Source organism: Monodon monoceros, unplaced genomic scaffold (genome assembly GCF_005190385.1).
Source record: "Monodon monoceros isolate NGI ecotype Baffin Bay Population unplaced genomic scaffold, NGI_Narwhal_1 Super_Scaffold_21, whole genome shotgun sequence".
NCBI classification, from domain to species: domain Eukaryota; kingdom Metazoa; phylum Chordata; class Mammalia; order Artiodactyla; family Monodontidae; genus Monodon; species Monodon monoceros.
Genome location: NW_021703778.1, coordinates 14871442 through 14890897, shown reverse-complemented (window position 1 = coordinate 14890897; position 19456 = coordinate 14871442). Strand labels below are relative to the sequence as shown.

General features: G+C 36.7%; 1 protein-coding gene across 4 annotated transcripts in view; it reads left to right on the top strand.

Moving 5' to 3' along the window:
* PLXDC2 (plexin domain containing 2) overlaps positions 1-19456 on the top strand; it is a 406453-nt gene that overhangs the window by 249238 nt on the left and 137759 nt on the right. For all 4 annotated transcript variants that reach the window (XM_029239265.1, XM_029239268.1, XM_029239267.1 and 1 more), the window contains one exon: positions 17900-18022. In XM_029239265.1, the coding sequence (XP_029095098.1) occupies positions 17900-18022 (123 nt within the window). The remainder of the gene's footprint in view (positions 1-17899; positions 18023-19456) is intronic.

The window sequence follows — 19456 nt, the reverse complement described above, 5'->3', positions numbered from 1 at the left end:
TTTTATGTAAGCCCCATGGTAACCACAAAAATAATACATGTAGAAGATATATGAGAGAGAGAGGAAGGAAACAAAGCATACCATTACTAAATTACCAATGAAATACAAAGTAAAATAGCAAGAGAATAAAAGATGGACAAAAGAGCTACTGCAAGACAGAAAACAAGTGACAAAATGACAATAGTAAGTCCTTCTTTATCAATAATTACTTTAAATATAAATGGGTTAAACTCCTCAATCAAAAGACTTAGAGTAGCTGAATGGATAAAAAAAATATATATATCCAACCATCTGCTGTCACTTTAGATTTAAGGACACATACAGACTCAGAGTGAAGGTATGAAAAAACATATTGTATGCAAATGGTAACCAAAAGAGAACAGGGGTTGCTATACTTATATCACATAAAATAGACTTTAAGTCAAAAACTGTCACAAAAGACAAAATACATTATATTATGATAAAAGAGTTAATTCATCAGGAAGCTGTAACAGTTATATGTGCACCCAACATCAGAGCACCTACAGATATAAAGCAAACATTGGCAAACTGAAGGGAGAAGTAGATGGGAATACAATAACAGTATGAGACTGCAATATTTTACTTTCAATAATGGAAACAACTTCCAGACAGAAATCAATAAGGAAAACTTAAACAACACTATAGGCCAAAGGAACCTAACATTTCATACAGAACATCCCACCCAGCAGCAGCAGAGTACACATTCTTCTCAAGTGCACATGGAACATTCTCTAGGAGTGATCATATATTAGGCCACAAAACAAGTCTTAATATATCTTAAAAGACTGAAATCATATCAAGCATATTTTCCAACCACAGTGGTATGAAATTAAAGATTAATAGCAAAGGAAAACTGGAAAATTCACAAATATGTGGAAATTAAACAACACACCCTTGAACAACCAATGGGTCAAACAAGAAACCAAAAGGATATTAGATGATATATTGAGACAAATCAAAACAAAACCACAATACACCAAAATTTATGTGATGCAGCAGAAGTACTAAGAGGGAATTTTATAGCCGTAAATGCCTACATTAAAAAAGAAGAAAGTTCTCAAGTAACCTAAGAGATGGTTTTTGAAAAGATTAGCAAAAATGACAAACCATTAGACTAACTAAGAAAAAAGAAATGACTCAAATAAAATCAGAAATGAAAGAGGAGACATTACAAGTTATATCACAGAAATATAAAGGATCACAAGAAATTACTGTGAACAATTATCCACCAACAAATTGGATAACCTAGAAGAAATGGATAAACCCCTAGAAACATAAAACCTAGAAAGACTGAATCCTTAAGAAGTAGAAAATCTGAGCACATCTGTAATTTGTAAGAAAATTGAATCAGTAATCAAAAAACTTCCAACAAGGAAAGCCCATGACCATATGGCTTAATGGCTGAAGTGTACCAAAGACTTAAGAATTAACACCAATCCTTCTCAATCTCTTCCAAAAAAATAGAAGAAGAGGGAGTACTTCCAAGCTTATTTTATGAGGCCAGCATTACTGTGATACCAAAGCCAAAGACATTACAAGAAAAGAAAACTACAGACCACTATCCCTGATAAACATAAATGCAAAAATTCTCAACAAAATACAAGCAAACCAAATTCAACAACACATTGAAAGGATCATTAAACCATTACCAAGTGGGATTTATCCATGGGATGGGATTGAAGGATGGTTCAACATATGAAAATCAGTTAATGTGATACACCATATTTCCTAGCAAGAGCAATTAGGCAAGAAAATGAAATAAAAGGTGTCCAAATTGGAAAGGAAGAAGTAAAATTATCTCTGTTTGAGGATGACATGATTTTATACTTTGAAAACCTTAAGGACCTCACACACCAGAAAAAACCTGTTAAAACTAATAAACGAGTTGAGTAATGTTGCAGAATATAAAGTCATTATGCAAAAATTAATTGTGTTTCTATACACTAACAACAAACTATCTGAGAAGAAAATCAGGGAAGAATACCATTTACAACAGCATGAAAAGAGAAAAAATACATAGGAATGGATTTAATCAAAGAGATGAAAGACTTGCACACTGAAAACTACACAACATTGATGAAAGAAATTGAAGAAGATTGAAATAAATGGGAAAACATCATGTGTTCATGGATTGGAAGACAATATTTTTTAAATGTCTATACTCCCCAAAGCAATCTACAAATTCAATGCAGTCTCTACCAAAATGCTAATTGCATTTTTTACAGAAATACAAAAAAAAATCTTAAAATTCATATGAAGTCACAAAAGGTTCTGAGTAGTCAAAATAATCTTGATAAAAAACACAAAGATGGAGGTACCCCACTTCTTTTTCTTTCCTAAAGGTGTATTTCTTTTCAAAGTGGGGTTCTTTTTGTTTGTTTTGTTTTGTTTTGATGGTTTCTAGCCTTTTTTTTTTTTTTAAGACTATTTATTTATTTTTAGCTGCATGGCATGTGGGATCTTAGTGCCCCAACCAGGGATTGAACCCATGCATTGGAAGGGCAGAGACTTAACCACTGGACCACTAGGGAAGTCCCAGTATTACACTTCCTAATTTCAAAATATATTACAACACAGTAATTAAAACAGTATGGTACTGGCATAAAGATAGACTGTATACCAACGGAATGGAACAGAAAGGCCAGAAATAAATCCATGAATATACGGTCAACTGATCTTCAACAAGAGTGCCAAGAATACACAATGGGGAAAGAATTGACTCTTCAACAAATGGTGTTGGGAAAAGTGAATATCCACATGCCAAAGAATGAAACCGAACCTTTATCTACATCATACACAAAAATCAATTCAAAATGAATTAAAGACTTTAACATAAGACCTGAACCTGTAAAACTCCTAGAAGAACACATAGGGAGAAAGCTTTTTGACATTGAACTGGGCAATGATTTCTTGGATTTGACACCAAGAGCAAAGGTACAAAGCAAAATAAACAAATTGGACTACATCAAACTAAAAAGCTCTGCACAGCAAAGGAAGCCATCATTAAAATGAAAAGGTCAACCTATGGAATGGAAGAAAATATTTGCAAACCATATATCTGATAAGGGGTTAATATCCAAAATACATAAGGAATTCCTACAACTCAATAGCAAAATAATGAATAACCCAGTTAAAAAATGGGGAAAAGGCTTTGATAGATATTTCTCCAAAGAAGACATACAAATGACCAACGTTTGTTTTCATCTGGTGAAAGGATGCTCATCAGAGCTAATCATCAGGAAAATGCAAATCAAAATCACAATGAGATATCACTTCACACCTGTTAGGATGGCTGTTGTATAAAAAAATATAGAGATAACAAGCGTTGGGACTTCCCTCGTGGCGCAGTGGTTAAGAATCCTCCTGCCAGTGCAGGGGACACGGGTTCGATCCCTGGTCCAGGAAGATGCCACATGCTGTGGAGCAACAAAGCCTGTGCACCACAACTACTGAGCCCGCCTTCTAGAGCCCGCGAGCCAGAACCACTGAAGCCCGTACACTTAGAGCCTGTGCTCCGCAACAGGAGAAGCCACTGCAGTGAGAAGCCAGCACACTGCAAGGAAGAGTAGCCCCAAAGCAACCAAAAATAAATTTTAAAAAAAAGTTTTTAAGTAATAATAAAAAAAATTTTTAAGTGTGTCTTTAAAAAAAAAGGTAACAAGTGTTGGCCAGTATGTGGTGAAATTGGAACACTTATTCACAATTGGTGAGACTGTAACATTGTGCAGCTGCTATGAAGAACAGTATGGAGGTTCAAAATATTAAAAACAGAACTACCATATGATCCAGCAATCTCACCTCTGGGTCTTTACCCAAAAGAATTGAAAGTAGAATCTTGAAGAGATATTTGCACTGCCATGTTCATTGCAGCATTATTAACAAAGCCAAGATGTAGAAGCAACCTAAATGTCCATCAACAGATGAGCGGATAAAGAAAATATATACATATGATAGAATATTGGTCAGCCTGACCAAAGAGGGAGATCTTGCCTTATGCAGCCACATGGGTGAACTTTGAGGACTTTATGCTAGATGAGATAAATTAGTCACAAAAGGACAAACACTGCAGGATTCCACACTTATAGGATAAAATAGTCACACTCACAGAAGCAGTGAGTAGAATGGTGGTTGCCAGAGGCTATGGGGAAATGAGAAGCTGCTGTTCAATGGGTATAAAGTTTCAGTTATGCGAGATGGATGAGTTCTAGAGATCCGCTGTACAGCATTGTGCTCACAGTTAACAACACTGCACTGTGCACTTCGGCAATTAAGAGGGTAGCTCTCACGTCAAGTGTCCTTACCACAATTAAAAAAGATGGGTGAATAACCAAATATTTCGTGTAAACTTTGCATGAGATCTCAGTCAATCTCAGGGTTACCCTTTCTCATAACAAAGTTACTTTTCCCAGAGGGCAAATATTCTGAGAAACATTTGATATCCAGAAAGTTCACAGGTCCTAATGTACACCTTCTAATGTTTTCTAACACTCTTTGAGACATTTTGATTAGCACTTGAATTTTATTTGATAGTCTCTCCCTGAGTCTCAGTTACTGAACAACAGAGAGATGTAAACTTAAGTTGTTCACTTGTGAAAATTTGTTTAAAGTTCTAATTCCCTTTTAGTACTCAGTCTCACCCTAACCTGACTTTAGCTTTTAAGCAGCTCCTTCTCCTCATTGAATAGTCTTTGTTACTTTTTTCCTAGAAAAGAACTCCTCCCCTGCATTTCAGCTCCATGTTTTTTTCTCCATTACCCTCTGATTCAGTGGTGAAATATCCAGTGGGAATCTTTACTGACCATTGTACTTTTTTTAGTCTGTCTCTATCTGTATTAGGTTGGGAACCCTCAGAACAAGACTTCTGTTCGAGCATATTTATAACATTTATACAGTTATGTTTTATAGATTTTTAAGTGCACTGATTTTATTGCTTTGCATTTATTTAAGATTATGTCAATATTTTATGCTGCCTTAGTTTATTCCAAAGAGAGGTCTGCATGAAAGTTGGAAAGAAAATCTTTATCATGAAACATATTTGCTATACCTCTTTATATAATACTTGTGAAATACTAATGTTGCAGACAAATACATTGTCAGCAAGAAAGTAAATGCATTTGTCAGATATACTAGGCTCTGCTTAAGGTTTCCTTTAGACCACAGAAGATGACAAGTCAAAGAGCAGTAAGTGACCCTTGAAGTGATTTTTTCAGTTCCCTGAAGAGTAGTTTATCTGTGTGTGTCATGCATCCTCACCTTATCTGAGGCAGACACACAAATCCACTTTCATGGTTAAATTAGCAGGTAATCCCTCCCGTTTGTAGGCCTTGAAACGGTACTTATCCGTCCAAGGATCTGATTATACCGGATCCCCAAACTTTCTGCTTCGGTGCACAAGGGTTTAATTCCAAGACAACTGACTCAACAGGGAAGCTTCAGTGATGGAAAACCACCGTATAACCCCTTTGGTTGTGATACCTAAGGTTACGTATGAGTGACAGAAATTGGATTAAGCTGTTTGTACACTTTTATTCTGAAACCACCCTTTCAGCCCAGATTTAGCTTTTTCTCCACCAGTTTCCTCATCTTAGTAAATGGCACCATCATCTTCCAGTTGATTCCTTCCTCAGCTCTCTCGCCTTATATCCAATAAGCCATCTGGACATTGATTCTACTTCTGAAAGAAGTCTGATGTGTCTGCTTCTCTCCACCTCCCTCTTAGTTTAAGCCCGTTCCTTCTGTCCGTGGATTATTGAAATAGTGAACTGTTCACCCTATTTCAAGTATGGTTCCCCCTTACTCATTGTCTATACTCTGCCTGAATGAACTTTAAATTTTTTTTGAAATATTTCAGCTGTACAAAAAATATGAATAATACAGAAAACATGTGTGTACTCAATACAGATTGAAGGGGGTAAAATAGACAGTTGAATTTTGCTATGTACCCTTCTCCATGTGTTCTTCACTCTTTCTCTGGAAATAAACACTCGCCTGAATGCGGTGTTTATCAGAACGATTTTCCAGTAAAGCAGATCTGGTCATGTTAAGTCTCCGCTTCAACCTTTCAGTGTGTTCCTGTAGCCTTTGAAAAAAAGGTCCCCAAACCTTTGCCACGGCTGGCACAGCCTCCCAGAGACTGACCCCTGGCTGTTGCTCTCCAACCGCATCATACACACACCATTCTCTGCGCAGTCCAGAGAATGTCCTCTCCCTGCTGTAACCTCAGTGCCTAGTGTAATCCCTCAAACATACCAATCACTCAACCATTGCTTGCGGACTGGATGCGGACATGAATGACTGCATACTGTGTTGAGACACAAACATGAACAAGTCATGGCCCCCGTCCTCTAGAGTCTGTAACAGGTGATAAGGAGGAGAGAGGCCAGGGGATGGATATGAAAATAAACAATTGTAACTCAGTGTGATAAGACCTATAATAGAAGTAGGATGAGCATAGGGCTGGAACACGAAGGGTGTGATCAGATCTTCTGGAGTTGGAGAGGATAAAAGAAGGCTTCACACAAGAGGAGACGTTTAAATTGAAGCTTAAAAAATGAATAAGATTTTTCAGGGCACAGAAGGAGGAAAGCGTATTTCAGGCAGAAAAAGTAGCATGTGAAAGCGCATAAAACCCATGGCGCCCACAGAAAGCTGTGAGTAACTGAAGTCCAGGGTGCGTGTGGAGGAGAGGTGGGAGATAAAGTCGAAGAGCCAGGCAGTGACCAAAGCATGGAGGGCTTTATTTGTCAGGTGGTGGCATTCGGAGATTGAACAATTCTCATTCTTGAAAACCAATTTATTACTTATATGCAAGAGAGTCTGCCAAGCCAAGCAGCACGTATACAGAGATGAGTGCATTGACCCAATATCCTTAAAGGCTTAGCTAACAAGGGATAAAACAAATCCACAATGCAATTTTTTTTTTTAACCACTTTCTCCTCAAATATAAGGTTCTCTGAAATGGCTATATCTAATGAAATTGGGGTTGTGTATACTCTTTGTAAAGTCACTGGGTAGCAGCCATAAACCAGAGGGGCCTCCATGTCACTCTGACACCTGCAGTAAGACTGTGTTGTAGTATCAAGTCTTGAAAAACCTCCAGCATTGCAGAGCCTACAGAGGATGACAGTGGCCACCTGAGGGAGAGTGGTGACCCACGTTCATGCGATTTCAGCCTCCACCTTTTGCAGGATGGTACAGGTTTAGTTGGGGACCTGTGCTGACCCACTACCAAAGGTCAGCAGTGAGTAGACGCTCACTGGAGTGATTTCAGCCCTTTGTTGGTAGCAACAGGAGAGAACCATTTTTTTAGCTTAAGGAGGGTCATCTTCCTCAAATAACATAAATACTCCTGAGAGGGGATAAAGATTATATGCCATTCACACTGTAGTAGATAATAATCCATCAATAATAATAATATAATTCATCATAATAATTCAGATTCTTCCTGAGAGAAGATTTAAATAGGAAGGAGAGAGCTGACGGTCATTATGTACCTGAGTAGGGTTTCTGACAATGACAATGTTAAAGCCTGAACAATGAACTCTAATAAATTTTGCCTATTTCTCCCCAGGCCTCCCATATCCCAAATTTGTAGAAAGGTTAAAACATCATTCATTTTAATTTTAATATATTTAAAGAGGTATTACTTTAAAACTGGTGTCTCATTGAATATAGGCTTGCCCTGGTTTTGTTGAACTTTGGGCACATATGCGAGGTGCCCTATTATGGCTGGGTTATGTCATCGAGGCCAGATTCACCTGCAGCCACTTTGACTGCTCCATTCACACACTGACCAGGACCTGTGGATAGATGTCCAGGGAAAGAATTCTTCCCAGCATGGCGAACCTTTTCATTCTCTGCCTTAGCAGACATAAAAGTGAAATAAAAGAAAATTCATCCCTTCAGTTCTGATCAGTCTGAATCAGTTACACAAAAGCACATTTGAGATACGAGCTTTTGCTGCTCTTCCACAAAAGCTACATGTTAGAGAACCAGGTTATCAATTACAGAATAGCTTCCATGCCTTCCCGTGGTCCCCTTTGAGAAGTGCTTCTTTCAACCTAAGAAGATGATAGCTTTGCTTCCCCAGCCTTTTTGGCAGATGTGAATGTAAAGGGGTTGAAAAAAAATACAAGAATCTCTTTCATTTTCCTTGGGACGCAATAAAATGTTGCCACTAAACATGGAAGGTCCTTTTCTACTGCTCATACCAGTTAACCTAAGACCTGGTGTAGCATTATTCATTCACTCTGGGTGGTCCCAGAGTTGTGGTTCTATTGTTTGCCTTTTTTTTGCTACATACCCATTTCTGTCTGTTTCCAGTAAGTATTACTCTGGTCAAAGGTCGAGTAAAATGAGAAGTAAATAGCCACTTTTGCCAGTAACATTTCCTACTGCTTTCCTTTGGTTGGATAGTCAGATGTTAAGTATAATTGAAGTAAAATGTTGAGAAGGAAGTAGAAAAATAAGATCTCATTAAAGTAGCAAGAAAAGTAACATTTTCAGATATCTAAGGATTGATGGCTTTGATTCTATTTGTCTGAGGTATGTATGAAGTAAGAAGAGGTAAAATACAGTCACATATAAAAACAAACAGAGGGCTTCCCTGGTGGCGCAGTGGTTGAGAGTCCGCCTGCCAATGCAGAGGACACGGGTTCATGCCCCGGTCCGGGAAGATCCCACATGCCGCAGAGCAGCTAGGCCCGTGAGCCATGGCCGCTGAGCCTGCGTGTCTGGAGCCTGTGCTCTGCAACGGGAGAGGCCATAGCAGTGAGAAGCCCGTGTACCACAAAAACAAAACAAAACAAACAAAAGAAAAACAAATAGAAATTGGTTGAACATCACAAAATATCCATAATTGAATGTGTATGAATGCTTGAATACATACTTAAGAATTTTAGAATCTAAGCAGTTTTTGCAGTGACTCCCAAGGTCAAGGAAAATGCTTTATCGGCATTTTGATCCAAATAAATATATTCCGTCAAATTTTTTCACAGTAAGATTATAGGAAGTAGAATCTCTAACATTTGAATTAGGATCTAGTTTGTGAAATAAATGGTAATTCTAACCAAATTCTACTCTTTTTTGCCTCAATGACCATATCCCGAATGAATACAAGTAGTTCTGTATAGTAACTCTCTCTGGAAGAATATATATCCTAATAAACTCTCCCCTAGCCAACACTAGAAGAGATGACCCTGAATAAACGAATCTGATTTCTTTTGGTTGTTTATTTTTTCATTTTGTGTGAGGGAAAGAGTTGGGAGAGAAATATTGGAATTATTATAGATGTGAAAAGGTCTTAGGGCTCCTTTTAATCTCTCACTGCTCTCAGTAATTACAGTGTTTCCTAAAATAGAGTTGATAAATTTTATGTAAGAGTACATTATATCTGTGAAAATAAATGCATTTTTAAAAAGCTCGATCCAGTGGGTGTTAACTAAGATATTGATGGGCTTGTGCAACGGGATCAGCAAAATGGGTAAAATCATGCTTAAAATGCTTTCAAAAGAAGTAAGCTGATTGGATTTTATTGTGCTTCAGATTTTAAGATACTCTGTTTTGTATTGATTTACAAAATCTATGTACTCTAAGATGCTCTCTCTCTATATATATGTATGTACATATAATATATGTGTGCATATACATATGTGTGTATATATGGGTGTGTACACACACAATACACACACATATGTATATAAAAACAAAGCCAAATATGTTATAAATTCCTTTCTTTTCTTGAATAGAGTTTTTCTTTCAGCATCTAGTGTTTTGGGTGTTCAAATTATAGGGCACATTGAATGTACAAAGCACAAAGTGTGTAATGTGAATATACAATTGGGCCAATGCTCTTCTGTTATGGCAATTTTGTCCCTCTCACTGAGCACTCATCTCCTTACAGGACCGAACTACTAAAACATATGAGAAAATAGAGTTAGGATCACAACTCTGAGAGTGTGAAAAGGGCACATGTCTCAAGGAGATTGAAAATATCACAGAAGTTTGATCCTGAGCACAGGACTGCAGCAATCAAGAGCTCAGGAGGAGAGAAATCAGTGCAACTGCAGAGGGAGCCGCCACAGAGCTCTGATTTTAAAAGGACGTCAGAGCAATGCAGATGCTTGATATATACGTGCTGAATGGTGGAATTGCAGCTACATTTGTAGAGTCCTTTTTCACCAATTAATGCACACAGCAATGTTCTTTAAAAGGCAGTTAATTTTAGCCTAATTTTACAAAAGAAATTGCAACTCAGTGAGAGTAAGTGGTGACATGAGATCGGATGGTGCAGCTTGTAAAACATGAAAAAGTCAGATCTGAGCCTTTCCGTTACACTTTGCCTTTTCATGGAGAGAAATGCATATATATATATATATATATATATATATATATATATATATATATGTATATACATACACAATATGTTTATTACATATTATATATATATATATATACACACACACTATACTTACACACAACCTGTTTACATATGATCTATATATCCATCTGAAACAGTATATAAGACACTAGATTGTATAAGCTCATGGCTAAGGTGTTAAAACCCAAGCCCATTGAGACATTTGGGATATTTCAGTTAAGCTGGAGAAAAAAGGAAGGAACAGGCGTTCGGTTTGGGACTGGTGGTGCAAGGCAGATGGCCATCTTTGAGAAGCAAAGCCCTTCTTTCTGGTAGCTCCTTTCCAGTCTAGATGAACGGTATTTCTCTTGCACTGAAAAGGGCAGGACAGTGAGGGGACTGTCAGTCCGTTCAAGACACCTCATGACTCGGATGGATTCTGCTAAAACTTGGGGATGAGATTTCTCTCTCTCCTAGGATGTGTAAACAATAATGGAAAATGAAAACATTTCTGGAGGAATAAAGGTGGAAAAGTGTAGTCATCTTTTAAAAAATATAGAATAAAATTGGTTTTGGAAACTAGAGGCTAGATAGACTGAAATTCTAGGCAAGAATCCAAACGAGGTTTTCTCCCGCTATGTGTTTACTTTAAATTTACCCGATTTATAAAGTAGGACATGCAGTACTACAGAGTAGTCAATAAATACAGTGAGGTCTGGTGACGTAGAGCCTACCTGAAGGTGGCCTCTCATTGCATTTAGTCATCTTCCTTCCAGGGCTGTTTCCAGACATTTAAAAATGGATTTCAATGAGAGTTTTTAAGTCCTTGGAAAAGGAAGGGACAGTTTTCCTTGTTCCTCATGGTAGTGGGGAGCCCTGGAGATGGAATGAAAGCCAAGCAAGGCATGAGCTCCTCTCTCTAGAGCAGGACAGAGCCTGGATGGAAGCCCAGCTGATAACCTAGAGACGTCCTAGGTGGTTTCCCGAAGGGTTTATTTAGGTTCCGGTAAATGGGCAGAAATTCCAGGGGAGCCGATATTTATAGGTCAGGAAATAAAAGTGGTTGTCTTCTAGAAAAACTGCACACAAGGAGCAAGGTTCAAGGTACTAGGTGGGATTTGAGATAAAGGCTTTGCAAACACAGGACAGCATACCCCAAACCAAGCAGACCTCAGGTATAGGGACTAACTCCCAACTATAATTTGGCTGCTACATGTAAGTCCAGCATTTGACAACAGGATCCCTGAATCCTCAGTCTAGGGCCATAAGTCATTCAAAGCAACCCTCCCCTTCTCCCCCTTGCAAGAGTAAGGCTTTCAAAATATAGTACCTGGATCCATCTGGACAGAGGGGATGGACTTGATTTTTAGGTAAAAAGGAGCAATGCAGTGCCTCCATGAAAAGCATGTAGGTCATGCACTACCCAACTCCTGGGGGTGCCATTCACTGTCTGCAGCGTGAAAGGACCCCTCTCTGGAAATCCCAGATAATCAGAAGCCTTTAGAACAGAGGGAAGAGGGGAACTGTTGACCATAACAACTGAGAATTAACATGAGCTAAGAACATGTTACATTATTTATTTGAATAAGATGGAGAAGAAAGAAGTTGCATCTTATAAGAAATAAGATGGAGAAGGCAAGAACTACAGGCAACAATTTTGTTAATAGTTAAAAATGAAAATGAAAGAAGTTACGGATTTTTGTCTCTCTTCCTTTCCTCACCTACATAATTCTGGCTCCTGTCCTTTCCTTCTGGAGTTGGAGAGAGGCACTTTATATCATCAACATAAATTTTATATTGGTAATTTCATGACCATAATTTGCAGCCAATAACCAAGTTGTCACTGGTTGCTTTTTTCCCCCAGAGGGTGACTGTTGTGATTTGTAGTCCCCATTGTGGCCTTAAGCCAATAGGATAAAGGAGTCTATGAGATGTGATATATTTTGACATATATAAGTTTTCAATATATAAAATATGATTGACACCTTGACACCTGGTTGGAATTGTAAAGGAAAGGTATTTGGTGATTGACAAGAGTATAGGTTGCTTCCTAGGAGCCCGTGGTTAGCAAGTTCACATGAACTTCAGAAATGCTTCTGTTTTTTTCTTTAATGTCTAAGTTGCATGTACACACCAACATCCTCACAGTGAACTATGTGGTCTACTAGCAACAGTTTTGTCCAGAGGAAGCCTGTTACGTGAAACCCGTCATTCATTGTACAGTTGCAGCTGGCAGGCAGTTAGCTACCAGATAACTTGCCACAACTTTTAATTTTCAAGTTAGCAGTTGCTGCCACATGTGGTTGTGTTTAAAAGGCTAACTGAACTACAAACAAGTATTTGTCTGAAAGGGGCTAGTTTATAGCACGTGATAATGTACTGTGATTCGTAAAATGGCATTTGTGCAAAATGTAAGTTGAATTATGCTCAAACTGCATTTGTTTGCTTCAAGCAAGTTGTCCACCACAAACACAGAGCAACTGATAAAACAATAACCACAAACAACACCCAGTTAAACAACTCAGTTCTTCATGCATAGAGATGGGACAGGTCATATATAAGGTTACGGAAGCATCAGTGTGAGGAATCTGTTCTCCAAATCTTCGTGGATAAAAGACCATAAATTTCAGATCTATTTGATTAATGTGTAGGGGTCATGGTACACGTGTCACAAAGGTGGCAACAGTTGCATACACCATTGTCATTTGTACTCTAAAGGCAGCATTTAAATATAAGTGTTCACTGTCCTACAGGCTTACCCATCAGATCCAACCTTTCCCCTGGGGTCAAAAATATCAACTGAAAGATGATGAAGTAGAATATTTTATGTAGCTCTTCACACATTAAAGTTTCACAGAATGTCTCACAGGAAATTATAGCCTTTTCGTGCTTCCTTCATAACTGTGACACTTTCAATTAAATGAAACAACCATTTGCAACCAATAGGAGGTTGATATTTTTACAAGGTGCTATTCCATCAGAATGTAAGGAAACATATATCTACATAAGTGTAGAACTTTGGACATCAAGGCTGTTTTATTACCTGTTGTCTTGTAGTTAGGTTCAATGGTACACCTTAACCCAAATTGGAATAATGCCACGAAACACGTATCATATCATTTGAGTCTGAAGCACAATTTTGATGTTATATAAACATCCTAGTGCAGGTCTAATCAACTATTAGGCATTAGGCAGAAAAGGCTTCAAGGGGTGAAAAATAGAATTTAATTGATTTTTTTCCTGCAAATTTTTTGTTTTAAACATTATCTTTGAGTGTTTTTTAACGTATTGACTCATTCAGCCATCATAACAACCCAATGATGTAGATATTACTCCTCCATTTAACAGATTAGGGAACTGAGCCACAGAGAGGTCGGGAACTTATGTCACACAGCTAGGAAATAATTGGATTTCACCGTCAAATATATTCCCTAATCATATGTCATTCACCTACCAACTTGAGAGTCACTTGGTGGCTTTTGATGGAGGAATCTATTTTAACTCTATTTGTACAATTTGCAGTTAATAAAAGCAGTACAATAAAAGTAGCAGGATTTAAGGTGACTGCCGCTCTGCTCCAAGGTAGAGGTAGTGGAGCTTTCACAGAGAGGGCAGGTCTTTTCCTCCTCAAACTCCTTGTTTAAGTATGAAATCCAGTGAGGGAGAGTATATAGTGCTGGACACATAATGAATTCTAAAGTATGTTGTGAGGAGGTCATAAAATTTGGAATCAGAAGACCAATTCTAGCCATGTGGCTTTAAGCAAATTACCCAGCCTCATTACATGCTTCACTTAATAAATAGAAATAATAATAATTCCTTTCAAAGTTATTATAAGGATACAGTGAAGAAACTGTATGAAAATAATGTAATTGGTAAAGTGGTATACAGATATTGGTTAATTTCACAATGATCACAATAATATTTGTAGTTAGTAAATATATAATTGTGGTTAATAAATATATAATGATTGGGCAAGGGTCATTCATGCCAGGACTTACAATGATAGAATCCTCAAATGACTTGATGAGGTTTACAGATTTAAAACTGGACTATTCAAGTGACTAGAGACCATCTACAGAAACAGCCCAAGGAGATCCTTCAGTTGCAAGAGCAAAGCCGTCAATTTCAGCTGAGCTCAGAACTTGACTTTAGGTTTACTCATGAAGGCAAGAGAAATGCAGTGTGTAGCTATCACTTGAAATTCAAAAAACAAAATACATTTGCTTCTCTAATTTGGATCTTTTAAGTGGAGGTATCTTTCTGAATTACCTGGGTAATAACCACTTTTCTACACATCTTATGGCTAGGTAGGTGAGTGCTATTTAAATTAGAAGCACATAGTAAGTAAAAGACATTTTGTGATTAGCTCTTCAAATGGCTACAACCAAGTTTGAAAAAAACAGTAAATATATGTTGCCTAAATTGAAAAATGAAATATTTTTTCTGTACAACTGGACATGCCCAAGACAACTAAAGAAAAGAGACAAATGTCTAAGCGGGGTATTGGTAGCTATGAATTCCTTTGAAGATTTGGAAAAGATTTATTCCATTAAAGGGCTCTTTACTTTGCATAGCTGGTTCTTATTCAACACCTTATTACACTTCCCTCCCTGCTCTCAGCAGGCCTGTAAGGTTTCTCTCCACTCAGTTATGAATCACTGCTGAAATGATATTTTTAAAACCTAGGAATGTAAGGGTAACTCAGGAGAGCCCATCGCTACAATCAAGCATTTCACTTCATAGTCACTACGAGCTAACCTAAGATAATGAAGGAATTGGGTTTCAGTTCCCAAGTAAACAAGAAGTATTCTCTGAATTAGCAAAACTAAACTCATTTTGTGGCGTAGTGGAGTTCTTGTATCCTTGGCTTGTTTTTCACGTTAGTCTTGGTGGTGGTGGTAGTAATAGTGGTAGAAGATTAATAGTAGAGGCAGACTTCCTTGTTAGTAGTAGTTGTAGCAGCTATAATACTCATAGGACTAGCACTTATAATTTATATTAATGTTATAATAATAGAAGAATCGAGAGTTGTAATTATAACTTTTACACATTAGCAAATTCTTCCATCATTCTACTTAGTTCATTGGGAGTAATTTGAGACTTCACCTTTAAACTTTGGGAAATTGTAGTTCTAGAAAACTTCCTCCTGATGGGGCGAAGCGGCAGGTAATGATTCTCATGATCTGAAAGACTGAGTTACATACAATAGAGTGGAAAAATAATGTTTTGCCAAATCTAAAAATAAATATAAATCTTATTTATTTTAAAAACTAATAGTAATAATTAAGTATCTGAAATCATTAATGGCTCCGCATTTTTCAATTCTGTTTTTCTAGGAATTGCTGCCGCATTTCTTACAGAGTTGTTTTGGTGAATGAATTCTGTATTGATTTAAAATTATCTTACTGCCTTGAACTACTGCCCTCTTTATTCTTTAAATAAATCAGTTTCTCTTATTAATACATGGAGAATTTAAAGTAAGGGAATAAACTATCCAGAGCTACTGTCCCTGAAAGAACACTTTCAGAGTATAATTCAATTTTTTCTGTAAAAGATCATATTTATAGAATTTTTGTATTCATTTTAATGGTGAAATTAATGGTGAATATAAAAGCATGCTGATGAGGATAGGAGAAAAGAAGTAAATCATAGACCCTGAAAAATAGTCACGCTTCATCTTTATAATTTTAAGGATGTGATGTTGGACTTTGAACGTTGAGAGCGTGGCTCTGAAAATTACAGGGAAATCAAATAAAAGCAATGACTCTTCCACCCTATCATATCTTTTAGTACACTTGAGCTACGTGAAAAGGCAAATGTACAAAGTTCTGCTCAAGACATAGGGAATTTATTTTGAAAGATATTTTTTGGCAAATGAGAAACAAAGAGTAATGGATGATTAAAACATGCTAAAGATTTTACCAGTTTAAGCATCATTTTTAAAGGTGAATAGCTATGATTCAATTATGCCTTTGATGAAAAATAAAAAAGAAAGTCAAAGGGGCCTCCCTGGTGGCGCAGTGGTTGAGAGTCCGCCTGCCCATGCAGGGGACACGGGTTCGTGCCCCGGTCCGGGAAGATCCCACATGCCGCGGAGCGGCTAGGCCACTGAGCCTGCGCGTCCAGAGCCTGCGCTCCACAACGGAAGAGGCCACAACAGTGAGAGGCCCGCGTACCGCAAAAAAAACAGGAAGTCAAAGGAAAGACGACATTGCTGGAAAGACAGAAATTGATTTCAAAGTAAATGACTACAGATTTAATTCTCCAATAACTTATCTAGAAATTACAGTTGAGAATTTAAAACAATAAAGGCTATGATATGCCAATGAAAGCTTTATTCAGACCATGAAGTGAGATAAAAGTTTTACAGTTTTAGAAGTTTAAATTCTACATAGTTTTGTGGTTTTAAAAAATGTCCCACTTTTTAAATTAATTCTAATGGAAATAGAAAAATGATCTATAGTAACCCCAGATCTATAGTAACCCCTTAACTTACGATTGCCTAAACATTACAATTGCATTGTCACAAATAACTTGCTTTGGATTTTATTTTGTAATAATGTATGTGTGTATGTGTGCATTTTTTATGTTCTTAATTGTGCACTTCCTAGGTTAATATGAAAAATTAGTTGGTATTCCCTGAGCTGACTCTCCTTTTAGGCAGCTAAAGACCTTGGAGGCAAGAAGCCAGTATAGGATTAACAATTTGTCATGGATAATCCACAAAGTAAATAAACCCAGTGTGAATAATTGAAAGTGGGTAGGGTTGTAACATGGGAGGTATTGAAAGTTAATTCAAGACTGAAGTTCTCCATAGTAAATTCGCTCTCCTTATCCAACAGCTAGAATAGGCTGGCATTGATAACCCTCTAAATAGAGAGGCATTTGTGCATTATCAGTGTTTTACCATCTTATCTGAAAACATATAGTCTACCTCCTTGACACAGTGCTACTTGAGCAATCTGAGAAATGTGAAGTTTTTCCATGAGTGTTTAGCCTCCTTTCAACTTTGAAAAGATGGTCCAAAACATTTTCTTCATTTTAGTATTAAAGATACACATGTGTGATTTCTAAAATGTCCTAAACTGAGATTAAGAAAGGCAATTCAACATCATGAAAATACATTCATTTGTAAGCTGGACTTGCCTGTTTGACTAGCGTTTAAGATAACAAGGGATTACTAAAGGCAAATTTAATGTTTGAATTACTTATAGTACTATAGTAGCCTCTTCAGCCTAATAATCTCTTCCAGGTAATAGTCACTTTCCTGCAATTAAAGTTGTACATACTATAGATTTCTGATTTACCAGTCTGCAAGGTGCTACCAAATCATATGGGAATTTGTCACCTAATCCAGACTCAACTATTGCTGATCAGACATTAAGACATAAATTATGTTTCTTTTTTTTAGCTACCATGATATTTTATTTTTGAAATGTGACTGAAGGTGAGTTGGGATGTTTTAATTAAAATTTTCTGGACTTTTTCTTAACATATTTATTATTTTTCTAATTATAGGTTTCATATACACTGGAGAAGTTGTACATCGAATGCTAACAGCCACACAGTACATAGCACCTTTAATGGCAAATTTTGATCCCAGTGTATCCAGAAATTCAACGGTCAGATATTTTGATAATGGTATGTATTGGTTAGCCTATTTTTTACTAAATGTATACTTATAAACATTGATCATCAGATTCATATTAATATTTTAGTAACCTTGGGTTTTTTGGGGGTAGACTGGAATTTTAAACTGCTTGATACAAATGCCCCGAGATGACAAATGTTACACTGCAGCTGTTAATACTGTTAATATGTGGAGTAAAGTATGTGGTTAAATGTCACTCGTTTATTCATTTGTTCATTCAACAAATGTTTATTAACATGTATTGGACACTATAATATATGAGTTGCTGTAAACGACGCCTCGAACAAAGCAAATACATTTATTTTATGCTAGTTGCAATACGTCCCTCCTATTAAAAAAAACAAAGGATAATTTGTTAGTTTTGATCTTCACATAGAGGCAAGTGGCATAATATATTGATATTAAATTTCCAAAACTTTTGAATAATATGTACAATAAGATGAACACACCTTTTAAAAATCTAGGATTGTGGGTAATTAAAATCACTCAAGAAAAAGGTTTTCCTGACTTTGAAATATGAAATAGAGTAACTGACAACAATCTATCCCTACTATTTCTTTGTGGGGCATATAAAATAGTCAGAAAAGACCTAGAATATGTCGCTAAGTACCATTCAAATCTAAGTAAGAAATGTAACGTCCTAAAGACATAAATGAATTTTCATGTCTGCATCTTATTGAAAGCTGTAACTTTAGTAGAAAACGAAATTATAGGAAAAGAAGAGTAGTTTTGGAAACTTAAAGATAGAAATTTCTGTTCTCTTTATAATACAAAAATAGTATTTATTTGCCCAAATGACAATTTTATCTTTTAAAATAATGAAAGCATGTGGCCTGAACAGAGTTATTTCTTCTCTTGTCTTGCCTTAATGAGCAAGGAAGAAAATTACTATGGGGTAGCATAGACTTACTCGTGACCATGGCTTTCAGAAAATGACATCATTTTGCTGAAAGAGATCTGACCAGTGTGATAAAGCCACTTTACAGGTCAAAATAGCAAAAGAGGAAGAAAACTAAACATACTTAGATGTACACTTTGAGAAATGCATTTCAAACAATTTGAATAACACCAAAGTGTGATCCTTACACTTACAATATGAAGTAATACTAAATGTTAGCCATAATAATTATTTCCTTCTATTATTTTAAGAACTGTTATACTCTGTCCTCCCACTTAAAAAAACTGAGGTACCAAGGCCCAAAGATGTACAAGTAGATTTTAAGTATACTTTAGACAGAGCTACAGTGAGCAACTTATCTGAAGCTTATCCCCTGACCTACTAGACAGAATGAATCTACCCTAAGTAAATAAGAAAGTTGAGTATTTTCCAAGCTTTGTCACTTACTAGGTGATGTTGGGAACATTTACTCATGGGCACAAGCTTCTGATGACCAAGTTTTTAGACTGTTAGCATCAAAATCATA